Source organism: Alexandromys fortis, unplaced genomic scaffold (genome assembly GCF_014885135.2).
Source record: "Alexandromys fortis isolate MF-2015 unplaced genomic scaffold, M_Fortis_MF-2015_v1.1 scaffold_28, whole genome shotgun sequence".
NCBI classification, from domain to species: Eukaryota; Metazoa; Chordata; class Mammalia; order Rodentia; family Cricetidae; genus Alexandromys; species Alexandromys fortis.
Genome location: NW_026067901.1, coordinates 7202771 through 7215180, shown reverse-complemented (window position 1 = coordinate 7215180; position 12410 = coordinate 7202771). Strand labels below are relative to the sequence as shown.

The 12410-nt window shown below is 34.9% G+C and overlaps 1 protein-coding gene across 1 annotated transcript in view; it reads left to right on the top strand.

Annotated features, from left to right (window-relative positions):
• Positions 1-12410, top strand: part of Redic1 (regulator of DNA class I crossover intermediates 1) — a 56358-nt gene that overhangs the window by 33219 nt on the left and 10729 nt on the right. The window contains exons 6-8 of the mRNA XM_050131387.1: positions 3139-3292; positions 3864-3979; positions 6994-7520. Coding sequence (XP_049987344.1) covers positions 3139-3292; positions 3864-3979; positions 6994-7520 — 797 coding nt within the window. The remainder of the gene's footprint in view (positions 1-3138; positions 3293-3863; positions 3980-6993; positions 7521-12410) is intronic.

Genomic DNA, 12410 nt, shown 5'->3' with positions numbered 1-12410 from the left:
GATGTTGAACATTTCTTTAAATGTTTCTCAGTGATTTGTGTCTCCTCTTTTGCAAACTCTGTTTAGTTCTGTACCCCTTTTTAATTGGGTTATATTTTTCTTGATGTCCAATTTTTTGAGTTCTTTATACATTTTAGATATTAACCTTTTATCAGACGAATAATTGTAAAAATCTCTTTCCCTATTCTGTAGCCTGGCATTTTTTCCAGGTAATGGTGTCCTTTGTCATACAGAAGCTTCTCAGTATCCTGAGGTCCCATTATTGATTGTTCTTAGTGCATGTGTTTTCGGTGTCCTCTTCAGAAATTCTTTCCTTTGTCAATGAGTTCAAAACTATTTCACACTTTCTCTACTATCAGATTCAGGGTTATCTGTCCTTATGTTGAGGTCCTTGATCGAAATATGGATCCATTTCTATTCTACTAAATGTAGCCATCCCGATTGACCAGCATCATTTGTTGAAGATGTCTTTTCTCCAGCATGTATTTTTTGACATTTTTATAAAACAAAACAAAAACAGGTACCTATATGTGTGTGGGCTTCTATCTGGGTCTCCAATTCAATTTCATTGATCAACATGTCTCTTTTTATGCCAGCACCATACTGTTGTACAGCTTGAAATGAGGAAGGGTGATACCTCCAACAGTTCTTTATTATTCAGGCTTTATCAGTATGTAGAGATCGATGATCTGATCTTGATTTAACTTTGTTAGAGTGAATATATTAAGGAATTTATTGTTTTATTTTTTTAGGTTTTCCAGTTTGATGGAGCACAGGCTTAAGAGTATGTCCTTAGAATTCTCTAGATTTATTTGGTGTCTGTAGTGATGTCTCCAATTTTATTAATTTAATCTTCTCTCTCTATTTTTTGATTAATTTGGCTAGGGGTTTACCAATCTTACTGATTCTTCTCAAAGAACCAATTCATCATTTCATTGATTCTTTGTATTGTTTCTTCTGTTTCTCCTATTGACTCCAGCCCCGAGTTTGATTATTTCTTGCCATTTATCCCTTTTAAGTGTTATTTCTTTTTATTCTAAAGCTTTCAGGGGTGTTGTTAAGTTGATAACACGATTTCACTCTGTTTATTTCTTTTTAATTTAAGAACTTTGTGCTATGGACTTGCCTTAATTGTGTGTCCTGTAAGTTTGGGTATGTTGTGTTTTTATTTTCATTTAATTAATTAATTTCATTAATTCTAGAAAGTTTTTNTTATTTTCATTTAATTAATTAATTTCATTAATTCTAGAAAGTTTTTAATTTCTTTCTTAATTTCTGTCTTGATATAGTTTTCATTCACTAATGAGTTTTTAGTTTCCATGAGTTTGTATACTTTCTGTTGTTTTTGCTGTTGATATTCAACTTTAATCCATGATGCTCTGTTATCAAAACAGGTTGTTTTGTTTCAATTTTCTTATATCTGTTGAGACTTATGTCCAAGTATGTGGTCAGTTTTGGAGAAAGTTTCATGAGGTACTGAGAATCTTTTGTTATGATTTAATGACTTTCTAAGTCTAATATGATTTAATGACCTTCTAAGTCTAATATTTTCTAAGTCGTGTGTTTAGTTTTATCTGAATGACCTATTTGCAAGAGTGTGGTATTCAAGTCTCCCACTATCATCAATATATAAGGGTCAATATGTAATTTAGCCTGTAGTGGTGATGTTTTGTGTGTGTGTGTGTGAACTTGGATGCCCTCATATTTGGTGTATAGATGTTACCTTTTTTTTTGATGAGTATGTAGTGTTCTTCCCTATCTCTTCTGATTATTTTTGAGTTGAAGTTTATTCTTTCAGATATCAAAATGGCTGTATCTGCTTACTTCTCTTGGGTCCATTTGCTTGGAATATCTTTCTCAGTCCTCTTACCCTGAAGTATTTTCTACACTTGGTGATGTGTTTCTTGGATGTACCTAAAGATGTTTTCTAATCCAATCTTTTAGGATGTGTTTTTTTTATTAGAGAAGGAAATCTTTAATATTCAGAATTATCAATGACCTGTGCTTATCGATTATGATTATTTTGTTGGTTTAGTGTGAATTTCCCTGTTTTGATTTAGTGGTTTGGGAGGTTTTAAGTTTTTCTTTACTGTCTTCTGTAGAGATGTATTGGTACATAGTAGATACTACTTAACTTTGTTTTCATTATGTTTTTAATTCCGGAATAAAATAATTAGGAATGTTCTTCTTCATCTATTGTGATCAATGGTTTTGCTGAGAATACTGTTCTGGACTGATTAGTGTGGTTCTTAGAGTTATTCAGGCCCTTCTGGCTTTGGAGTCTGTATTGAGAAGTCAGATGTTATTCTAATGGATCTGACATTATATTTTTAATATTCTTTCTTTGCTCCATACATTTAGTGTTATGATTATTATGTGTTATGGAGAGTTTTTTTTCTGGTACTACTTTATGTTCTGTTTGCTTCATGTACCTTGATAGGCACCTCCTTCTTTACGTTAGAAAAAAATTTCTTCTATGATTTTGTTGAAAATATTTTTTGTTCCTTTGACCTGGGGATCTTTTCCCTCTATTCTTTTTATTCATATGTTTGGTATTTTCAGTCTTCCATTTTCTTGGGTGTTTTGTGCATGGATTTTTTTCAGATTCAACGTTTTCTTTAACTGAGATCCATTTCTTCTCCCTTTTCTTCAGTGCTGCTCTCCCATGTCTCACACTCTGCTGATGAAGCTTACCTGTGATGTTTTTCTTTAGATTCCTAAATTCCCATTTTCAGTTTTATGCAAGTTTGGGTTTTATTTAGTGATTCTGTTTCTACTTTGATGTCTTGTTCCCAACATTTCATTCATTGTTTGTATATGATTTTATGGTCTTAAGTCATTTATTTATTCATCCTTGAACATATTCATACTTGCCATTTTGAAGCTCTTTTCTTGGGCTTCAGCTGTATTGCATTTCTCAAGACTTACTATAGAAAAATTACTGGGTTCTGGAGATGACATATTGTCTTGGCTGTTAGTGTTTTTTTTTTTTTTTTTTTTTTTTTTTTTTTGTACAGGTGTCCAGGCAGCTAGAGCTGGGAGAATAGAGTTTTCCCTAGGTGTCGTTACCTGGTCTTGTTATGGGGTGATGTGTGGTTGTTCTGCTTTATGGTTTCTGTTACCTTTTCTGGATTTTAGGAATATGTGTTTACTGTTGTTGTCTGGAGAGAGTGCTCCTGCAGGTCAGCGAGTGGCAGAGAGGAATAGAAATGGGCTAGGAGAAAAGGCTGAGTGCGGATATGGGAAGAACCGAGAGAATGCTGTCAAAGATGGGGTCCCCAGAGAACTGAAGGTGTGATGATTTTACCAAGGGGATCTGGAAAGTAGGCTGCAGTGATGTCTTGTAGAGAAACAAAAATGAAAGAGCTAGGGGGACTCTGTGAACCAGGAGTTGGCGTCTCCAGTGAATGAAGCTGAGGCGGGAGGAGAGGCACCTGAAAGCAATTGCTACAAGGCTAGGAATGAGATTGGAGAGATTGGAATGGGAGATCAGATGGAGAGTCAAAGTCAAAATCAACTACCTGAGTCCCAGCCAGGTTGGCCACCTGAGGTCCCAGGTAGAGAGTGTTTCTTGGTATTGTCAACTGACCACAGAGGGATGAGAAGGAGGGCTGAGAGAATTCACCTAGAGAATCTGCCTATATCTTAAAGACAAAATTTTGTTTATACAGCTTAAACTCCATATTCTATTATTTACTTTGTAGAATAGAAAACAAAACATTATATGACACATACTTAAGTATTCATTTTCTTGACTATACATGTTATAATTACACATTAGTTAGCAATTATCTGCAAACAGGTAAATACAATTTAAATTGTAAACATGTACATATTGTTTTGTTATTTTCTTCCTTTTTTAGTTCAGTAATGGAGATTTTTCTGATTCCTTATTTTACAAATTAAATAAACATCAAGATATTTTCAGTTCATCTCAGAAAAGAGCAGAGTTTGGAGAATCATCTGAGAGAATAAACGGGTGAGTAGAATGTGGAAGGAAAGGATAGAGTGCTGGGCTCTGCATCAGTACTTTGCTCTTAGAAGGACATAAATATTTTTAGTTGAAGATATAAGTACTATTCTAGAAAAAGACCATTATAATGAAACACATCCTTTTGTTAGTTTAATTTTGTCCTTTTAAACACTAACATACCGTGTATACTAGCAAATTTCAAGATGCTAGTTCTGTCCGTGAATATTGTGTGGACATGTCAGTTCCAGCCTCTCCCTCCCACTCATTGCAGTCCACGTCTCTCCCAGCTTTCAGGAATCATTCTTCTAGTCTAAGGTATAGTTTTATAGCATCTACATATGAGAAAGAATATTTCTATATCTATATATGAGAAAGAATATTTTCCCTTCTCCTTCTGGGTTTGTCATGTAACAAAATCTTTTCTAGTTTTATCAGTTTTGATATAATCAACAGGATTTCCTCATTTTTAATGCTAAATACTACTCTAGAAAGATATCCTGCATTTTAAAACTATTTATCTGCTGATGGGCGTGCAGCCTGATTTCATGTCTTCATGTAGTGAACAGTGCTACAATATATATGTGGCTGTGCAGCTGCACTGTGGGTATGCTAATTTCATTTCTTTGGAGAGATAGATACCAAGGAGAAAATTAGCTTGATCATCGGCTACATTTGCAGCTTTTGCAGGACCTTCATGCTGTTCTTTTATAGTAGCAATCCTATTTTTAGTTTATATTTTCATACATCGTGTGTAAGAATTCCTGCTTATCTCCTGGTCAGCATTTGTTTATTTTTTGTTTATACTTTCTTTTTTAGAAGTAGCCATTGTAACTGGCATGGGATGCTATCTCATTGAGGCCTCACTTTGCATTTCCCTGAGGGTTAATCATGCTGAGTATGTGTTCTCATATATTTTAGTCATACTTATGCTTTTGAGAAGCATCTATTTAAATAATTTGCTCATTTAAAAAGTTTTTAAAAATTATTTCATCCAGTATGCATAAATGTGTGTCTGCATGTGTGTCTGTGCACTACATGTGTGCCTGGTGCCAGAAGGAGGCCAGAAGAGGATGTTGGATCACTAGGGACTAGAGTTATAGATGGCTGTGAGCCACCAAAGTGCTAGAAATCAAACTCAGGTTCAAACAGCCATTGTCTTAACTGCTGAGACTTTTCTCAAGCCTAATTTCTCATTTTAAAATTTGATTATGTGGGCTTTAGGGATGATTCTAACAGATTAATAATGGGAAAATATTTCCTCACATCCTATAGGTTATCTCCACACTCTCTTTATTGTTTAGTTTCTACAAACCATTTGTCAATATTTATTGTGTTTCCTGTGCTTTATGGCAATGCCCAGAAAACCATTGCTAGTATCTTGGCATATTCTCTAATATGTTCTTTGTTCAGTTGTGGGTTGATTTTTGTAGAAGCTGAGAAGTAGCATTGAAGTTTTAATCTGCTCCAAGTAGACATTGAATTTCCCAGAAATGTTTGTTGAAGAGGTCCCCTACATTAGATGATGCCCCTTAATGATTTTCTTAGAGTAGAAGAGTTTTTGTTTATTACATTAGCCTTTGACTCTAGGATAACAGTTCTATGATCTTTGTTTTCCCTTCCTTACTGTATTTCAGGTCTTTTGGGAGTGGCTGCTTCTGTTTTTTACACGTCTTAGTAACTCTTCTGTTATACTGCTGGGAATAAATTATAAAATACGATTTCAACATATAGTGTGCTTTATAACTTATCACATGTTCTATGATTATTCCCCCATTTATAATGGTAGAAAACTTTTCTGGCTTTAATTGTGTGTGTTATTACAATGGATTATGTCTTTTAGCATAAAATACTAATTAGATGCTCATTGAGAAATCACAGAGAGCCCTGATCTGTGAGCATGAGGCCCCAAACAAGAATTTCTCTATGTTTAATACTAGCAGGTCTTTCTCTCTCTGTTTCCAACACATGACCTAGTGCCTGGAACATCGTATTTAAATATTTAATAGGTAGTTAAAAATCAAATTAGAAATCAAAATCTTAAGTCTGAAGAGATGGCTTAGCAGTTAAGAGCACATACTGCTATTACAGGAATCCTGGTTTGCTTCTTAGCACCATATCAGGCAGCTAAAATCCTCCAGTTCTTAGGGATTTGACACTGTTGGTTCCTGTAGACACCTACTCTCAGCTGCACTTACTGCACCCAATATACATAAATAAATATGCATAATTGAAAATAAAATGAATATTAAAAATTTCTTGGTAGCAGTCTTGCATTTCTTTCAATTTTTTATACTTCCACTCCCTGAAATAGTTCAATTTCAAATGGCTTTGTAGTCAACAGCAGTTGAACAAAAGGTATTTTTATTGTTAATATTTTTTGTCAGCTTTTGTTATTATGCACAAGTTAGACGTAACCCAGAGTTTCTATTTTTGCTTAAGAAAAGAATTTATAGGTTACCTAGTTCACCTGATTAGCTTTCATGTGGGTTGTATTTTAAATAAATTACATTATTTTTTCTTTATTGAGAACTTTGTAACTATCCCAATTATTAAATTGGAATATATCTTTGATAATGTTTTTATAACTCTTTAAAAATATTTTTACATGATATAGCTTCCTCCCCTCCTCTAGTCTTCAGACTTTTTTCTCTGCTTGATTAACAGCAGCAGCAGCAGACAGTGGTACACTAGGTTATTTGCTAGACTGTACTGTAGATGTCAGACTATTGAGTATCACATTATTTTTTCACTAATATACCAATAAATAAAACTGTGCACTAAATTTCACATTGAAATACAGAACCATGTATAAATTATTTTCATGTTTATTATTAGAATATTTTAAATAAATTTCCACTAAAATATTATTATTTGTATTTTTAAATAGTAAATTTGAAATGCATTTGGGAAAATGCTAGTCATTCTTCAGTAAACTCTTTGTAGTTTTCAATTTAAGCTAGTGTTTGTAAATGAAAATGATCAAACCTTTCCTGCTAAATATGATTCTATTTATTTCAAAGTCCAGAAACTGGTGCTTTCCTTACTAAAAGGTCTGTGATCATGGATGAAAATTGTGGAAGCCTGTGTGAAAGAAGACAACCAGACTTGGCTATGGAAAAAACAGCGGTGCAACAGATTTGGAGGAATGATGGGAAAGCATTCTCTAATTTTTTAGAACATGTGATCCCGCCAACTCCGAGACATCCATCATCCAATCACGACATGGACTCCTTTGTTAGTCCCAATATGATCAATTTACTAAGCAGAGATCAGCCGGGGAGAATGTCAGCCTTTCACAAGTGTGGCTCTGGTAGTTTGAGTGACTCCTGTGTAGATTTTTCTGATGAAAGCCATTACGCTGGTGAGTTCATTAACGGGGATTTGACAGTTCCTCGGACAGCTTTTCATAGTCCTCCACTTAGTACAAGTTACTTAGGAACATGTCGGTCAACGAAGCCCTACCAGAAGGAATACAGCGATAGTGAAATAAATGAATTTAGAAGCTCTTTTGAGAAAGATTGTCACCTAACCAGCTGTGGAAGAAAAGGTTGGTATTGCACACTAAGTTTATCTTTATATAAATATGTATTACCATGTTTCATTTAATTATATACATATAGTTGACTCTCCATATCCAAATATTCTATATTTTTAGATTCAACTAACTATATAAAATCTAAGATGTCTTGTCTGAACACACACAGACATTTTTATCATTATTCCATAACCAGTAGAGTATTTATGCTATTTACTAACATCATCCTCAGAGTTGGTGAGATGGCTTATTCCTGACCTGAGTTTAATCCTGGATCCCAATGTCAAAGGAGAGAACCAACTCCTGAGCATTGTTCTCTGACTTCCACCCACACACTGCGTATGTGAATGCACATGCACACACACACACACACACACACACACACACACAACTTTCCATAAACTGCATTCCATTGTATCAGCTAGTCTAAGTCACCTGGAGATGATATAAAGAATATGAGAGTATATGCATTATCTCAGCAGATTGAGCCATTTAATGCAAGATACTGGTGTTTCAAGGGATTTCAGTGGCTGTGGGGATAATGAGTAACTCGGGGAAGGTTTAGAACCAATTTCTATCAGATACCAGGGGATATATTATATGTACTTTACATTTATATATATATATATATATATGTGTGTGTGTGTGTGTACAATTATGTATATACAGTATATTTAATATGCTTAGAGGTGCATAAAGTCACAATTAGAATGCTTAATTGTATTATGGTGTGGAAGAATTGTCTGTATTTTGTCAATTACATTTTAAATAAATGCCGATTGGCCAGTAGCCAGACAGGAAGCAGAGGCAGGGAAATGAGAACAGTAGTATTCTGGGAAGAAGGAAGCTCCCTCAGGAATCCTGCCTCAACCACCTAAGAAGCAAGATGTGACCTGCCCCGCTGAAAAAAGGTACTGAGCCATGTGGCTAACATAGTTAAGAATAATGGGTTGATATAAGTTACAAGAGTTAATAAGAAGCCTGAGCTAATGGGCCAATCAGTTTATAATCTTATGGAGACCTCTGTGTGATTTTCTTTGGGACTCATTATATTATATTATGGATCACCAATTTCCCTCTGTGCATCCTTCTAATATGCTTTGAACTAAAAATGAAAATAAATGTTGCTAAATTTAATTCAGTTTTTTCTTTGAAGGAAAAATGGAAAGTAATAACCAAGAGAAAGCAGTGCAGAGAAATACCTGGGAATACCCTATGTGCTCTATGTAAGTTTTGACTTAAGATCTAGTATAATGAATGTATTCAAGTGAGCAAACAGAACATGAGATGATAATGGTTTTGTTGGGTAGTGAGTAGACTGGTCTCAAAGAAGCCTCACTTTTTTATTTTAACTATGTGTAATAGCAACTTCTTAAGCCTATGGTGTTCACAGTTTCCAGCCTCTAAGACCTTAACTGGTCATTTAGTGTTGACTATCCACCATATATCTTCTAAATAGCAATTCATTGAGTAACAGAGATAGAAGTATCACATGGGTAGAATACTCACTAGCACAAACAGCATATTGTCTCACTTGTTGCTTGTTTAGTATAGAATCAGCATGGAGTGTGAGAGTTCAGTGAGGCAGTATAAACAAGACTATCCCCACTCTGCAACAGTTTGTGTTCTACATCCTTGCTTGCTAGCATTCCCCTCCTACAGTCTCCCTGTGTGTCAGAATAGATATGCTGAGGGTTGCCGTCCCTTATTTCATCATTCTTACGCTTTTTGTTACATGGAAACAACGATGTATTGCCAGATCTAGCTTTCTACTGCTGGTGGTATAAAACATATTTTGTGTCTTAAGGGTTTTAATTGGATCAACAGACATGGTTTATTCCTTTGAGTTTTGAGGATACCCTTACTGGCTTTCCTACAAAATTATAGATAATGAGGGAAACATTATTTTAGCTCATAGTTCCTGAATAGTCCTATTTTTCTTAGTAATAATAATTTAGTCAGATCTTCATGAGTTAAAATTTACTTATTCATATTTTTATTGTAAAAGTGATTTCTTATAGAAATCTTTTTTGGGGGTTGGGTGTTGAGACAGGTTTTCTCTGTGTCACAGAGAGCTGTTCTGGAACTCACTTTGTAGACCAGGCTGGCCTCAAACTCATAGAGATCTGCCTACATCTGCCCCCTAAGTGCTGGGATTAAAGGTGTGTGTCACTACCTCCTGGCTTATGGAAATCTTTAAAGTATCCATTGATAGAAGAAATAAAACACGCCATTTTAATGGAATTAGTTTTATTAATTAAAACTTAGGTACATAATGTAGATCTAAAATTGAGAAATTAAATTCCTTGTTTCTCAATTATCTGGAAGTTTATGAGTAAGACATTTTGTTTGACTTTGAGTTTTAAATTCAGCTTTTAAAAAGTGACTTAGGAAAAAAAGTGACTTAGGATGCATGGCACTATGTTTCTAAAGAGCAATAACAAAACAGAAAAAGAAAACAAGAACCTGATTCTGAATCTTGAGTGTAGATTTAGATTCCTTGGAGTTATTGTGTTATAATATAGATGTTTCAGGGCTGGGAATTTGACTCAGAATGATTTGGTACACAAACACTGGGACCTGAGTTTGATTCCTGCACTATGTAAAAGAGCCAGGTGCATTGGTGCACACTGCTAATCCCAACACTGAGGAGTGAGGACCACAGGAGGATCTCTGGGGCCTGTTGACTGCTAGCTTTCCCCACTGATGCCTCCTTAAGAACAACACTTGAGGTTGAACTCTGGCATCCACATGTGCACACACATGTTGTGCACAATACTTATGTACAGACACAAATATGCAAGTAAATAGAAAATATAGACATTTAACCTACATACTAAAATAAATGAGTATTTTGACATAGTACTTGCAAATCCATATTTTTAAGAAGATTCCCACATAATTCTGATTTGCATGTGCACACACATTCTTGTACACACATGTGTACATACACAATATGCAAGTACATAGAAAATATAGACATTTAACATACATATTAAATGAGTAGTTTGGCATAGTACTTGCATTTTTAAGAAGCTTCTCATATAATTCTGATTTGAAACCAAAACTTAGAATAATAACTGTGAGAGGAAATATGCTTTAATACATTTTTTAAATTAATTCTTAGGTATGATGCTCCTTTGAACGAATTACATCATAAGCAGTCATGTGATTTTGACCGTAATGAGGTAAAGCTTATTGTCACATTGTCTTTTTAGTTTGTGGTGTCATACATTAACATTTAGGTTACCTTGACTTAAGATATCTTTTATTTGTAAATTTATTTTTATGTATACTCGTGTTCTCTTATACTAGAAAAGTTATGGCCTAAAGTTAGAAAATAATGTTATTCATTTGAGACAAAATTAATCTAGACATATTTAAAATAGTTCCTACTGCACTATAAGATTTTATTTAAAAAATGCTTTGGGTTTGCAACTGAGTCAGGAACTGAACCATTAGCTTACGTAATTTGATACTCTTAACTATACAAGTTTTCCTCAGTAAGTGTGCTCCTATTTTTATATCAAATTGAAACAAGTTAAGAGTCATCTGAGAGGGGAGAGCCTCAATTGATAAAATGTTTCCATAAGATTCAGCTATAGAGCATTTTCTTAAGTATGATTGATAGGGAAGGGACCAGCCCATGGTGGGTGGTCTCATCCCTGGATTGGTGGTGCTGAATTCTATAAGAACAGAGGCTGAGCAAGCCATGATGAAGAAGTCAGTAAGCAGTACCAGTCCATGGCCTCTGCATCAGCTCCTGCCTACAGGTTCCTACCCTGATTGAGTTCCTGTCCTTACTTCATTTGATAATGAACAGTGATGTGGAAGCATAAGCCAACCTCTCCCTCCCTCCCCCACAAAACCCTTTCCTCCTTAGGTTGCTTTGGTCCTGGTGTTTCATCACAGTAATAGTAACCCTAACAAAGGCATAAGATACATGGGGTTATTACAATTTTTTGTATCTGTTGAGGTTTTCTTTGTTACCTAGTATGTTGTCAGTTTTTGAGAAGGTTCCATAAGGTGTTTCTTTCATCTGTTTGATTTATTTTTCTTGGCTTTCTTTAAGAGATTTGTTTATTTCTCCCAATTTTTGTTTGTCTTTTCCTCTATTTCTTTGAGGAAATTTTTCATTTCCTCTTTAAGGGTCCCAAGCATTCTCCTAAAGTTATTTTTAGGTCACTTTTTTTCTGCTTAATCTATATTTTGTGTTCAAGTCTTGCTGTTGTAGGGGACTTTTGTTCTGGGTGGTTTTCAGTATACATTGAGTGGGACATGCTTGAGATTTTACTGGTTTTGCATTAGGAATACTGCATGTTACTTCTGCTCATGTCTAGAAGTTAAATTCTTCATAATATCTACATAAAGTCTACATCAAATTCAAGACATACTTAGAAATGTAAGGTGGATTCACACTCAAGAGGAACGGGAGGCAGCAGGCAGTGTCTACTTTTCTTATCTACAGCCCCGTGTCCCAACAAAAGACATAGAAAACACTTCTTTCAGTCCTTGTTGACTGTCACTAGTCTGTCATATAGGAAGCTAGAAAGGCAGCCTTTCTTTCAGTTCATCAGACTCTCATATAGTCTGTCATATGGCCTGTCAGCTGTAAAATGCACCTCAGACACTCAGAGGGGCACCTGTATCCATTCTCCCATCAGATTTTATAAAAATACAGAGCAGAATAGAATAAACCCAGTTGTCCAATGCTTTTAGGTTCATAGACATTAGGGAACATTCTGGTTTTTAAAAACAAGAAAGGACAAAGGTCTGATCTCCAAAATATATAAAGAACTCAAGAAACTAGACCGTAAAAGGCTAATCAACCCAATTATAAAATGGGGCACTGAGCTGAACAGAGATCTCTCAACAGAAGAAGTTCAAATGGCCAAAAGACAC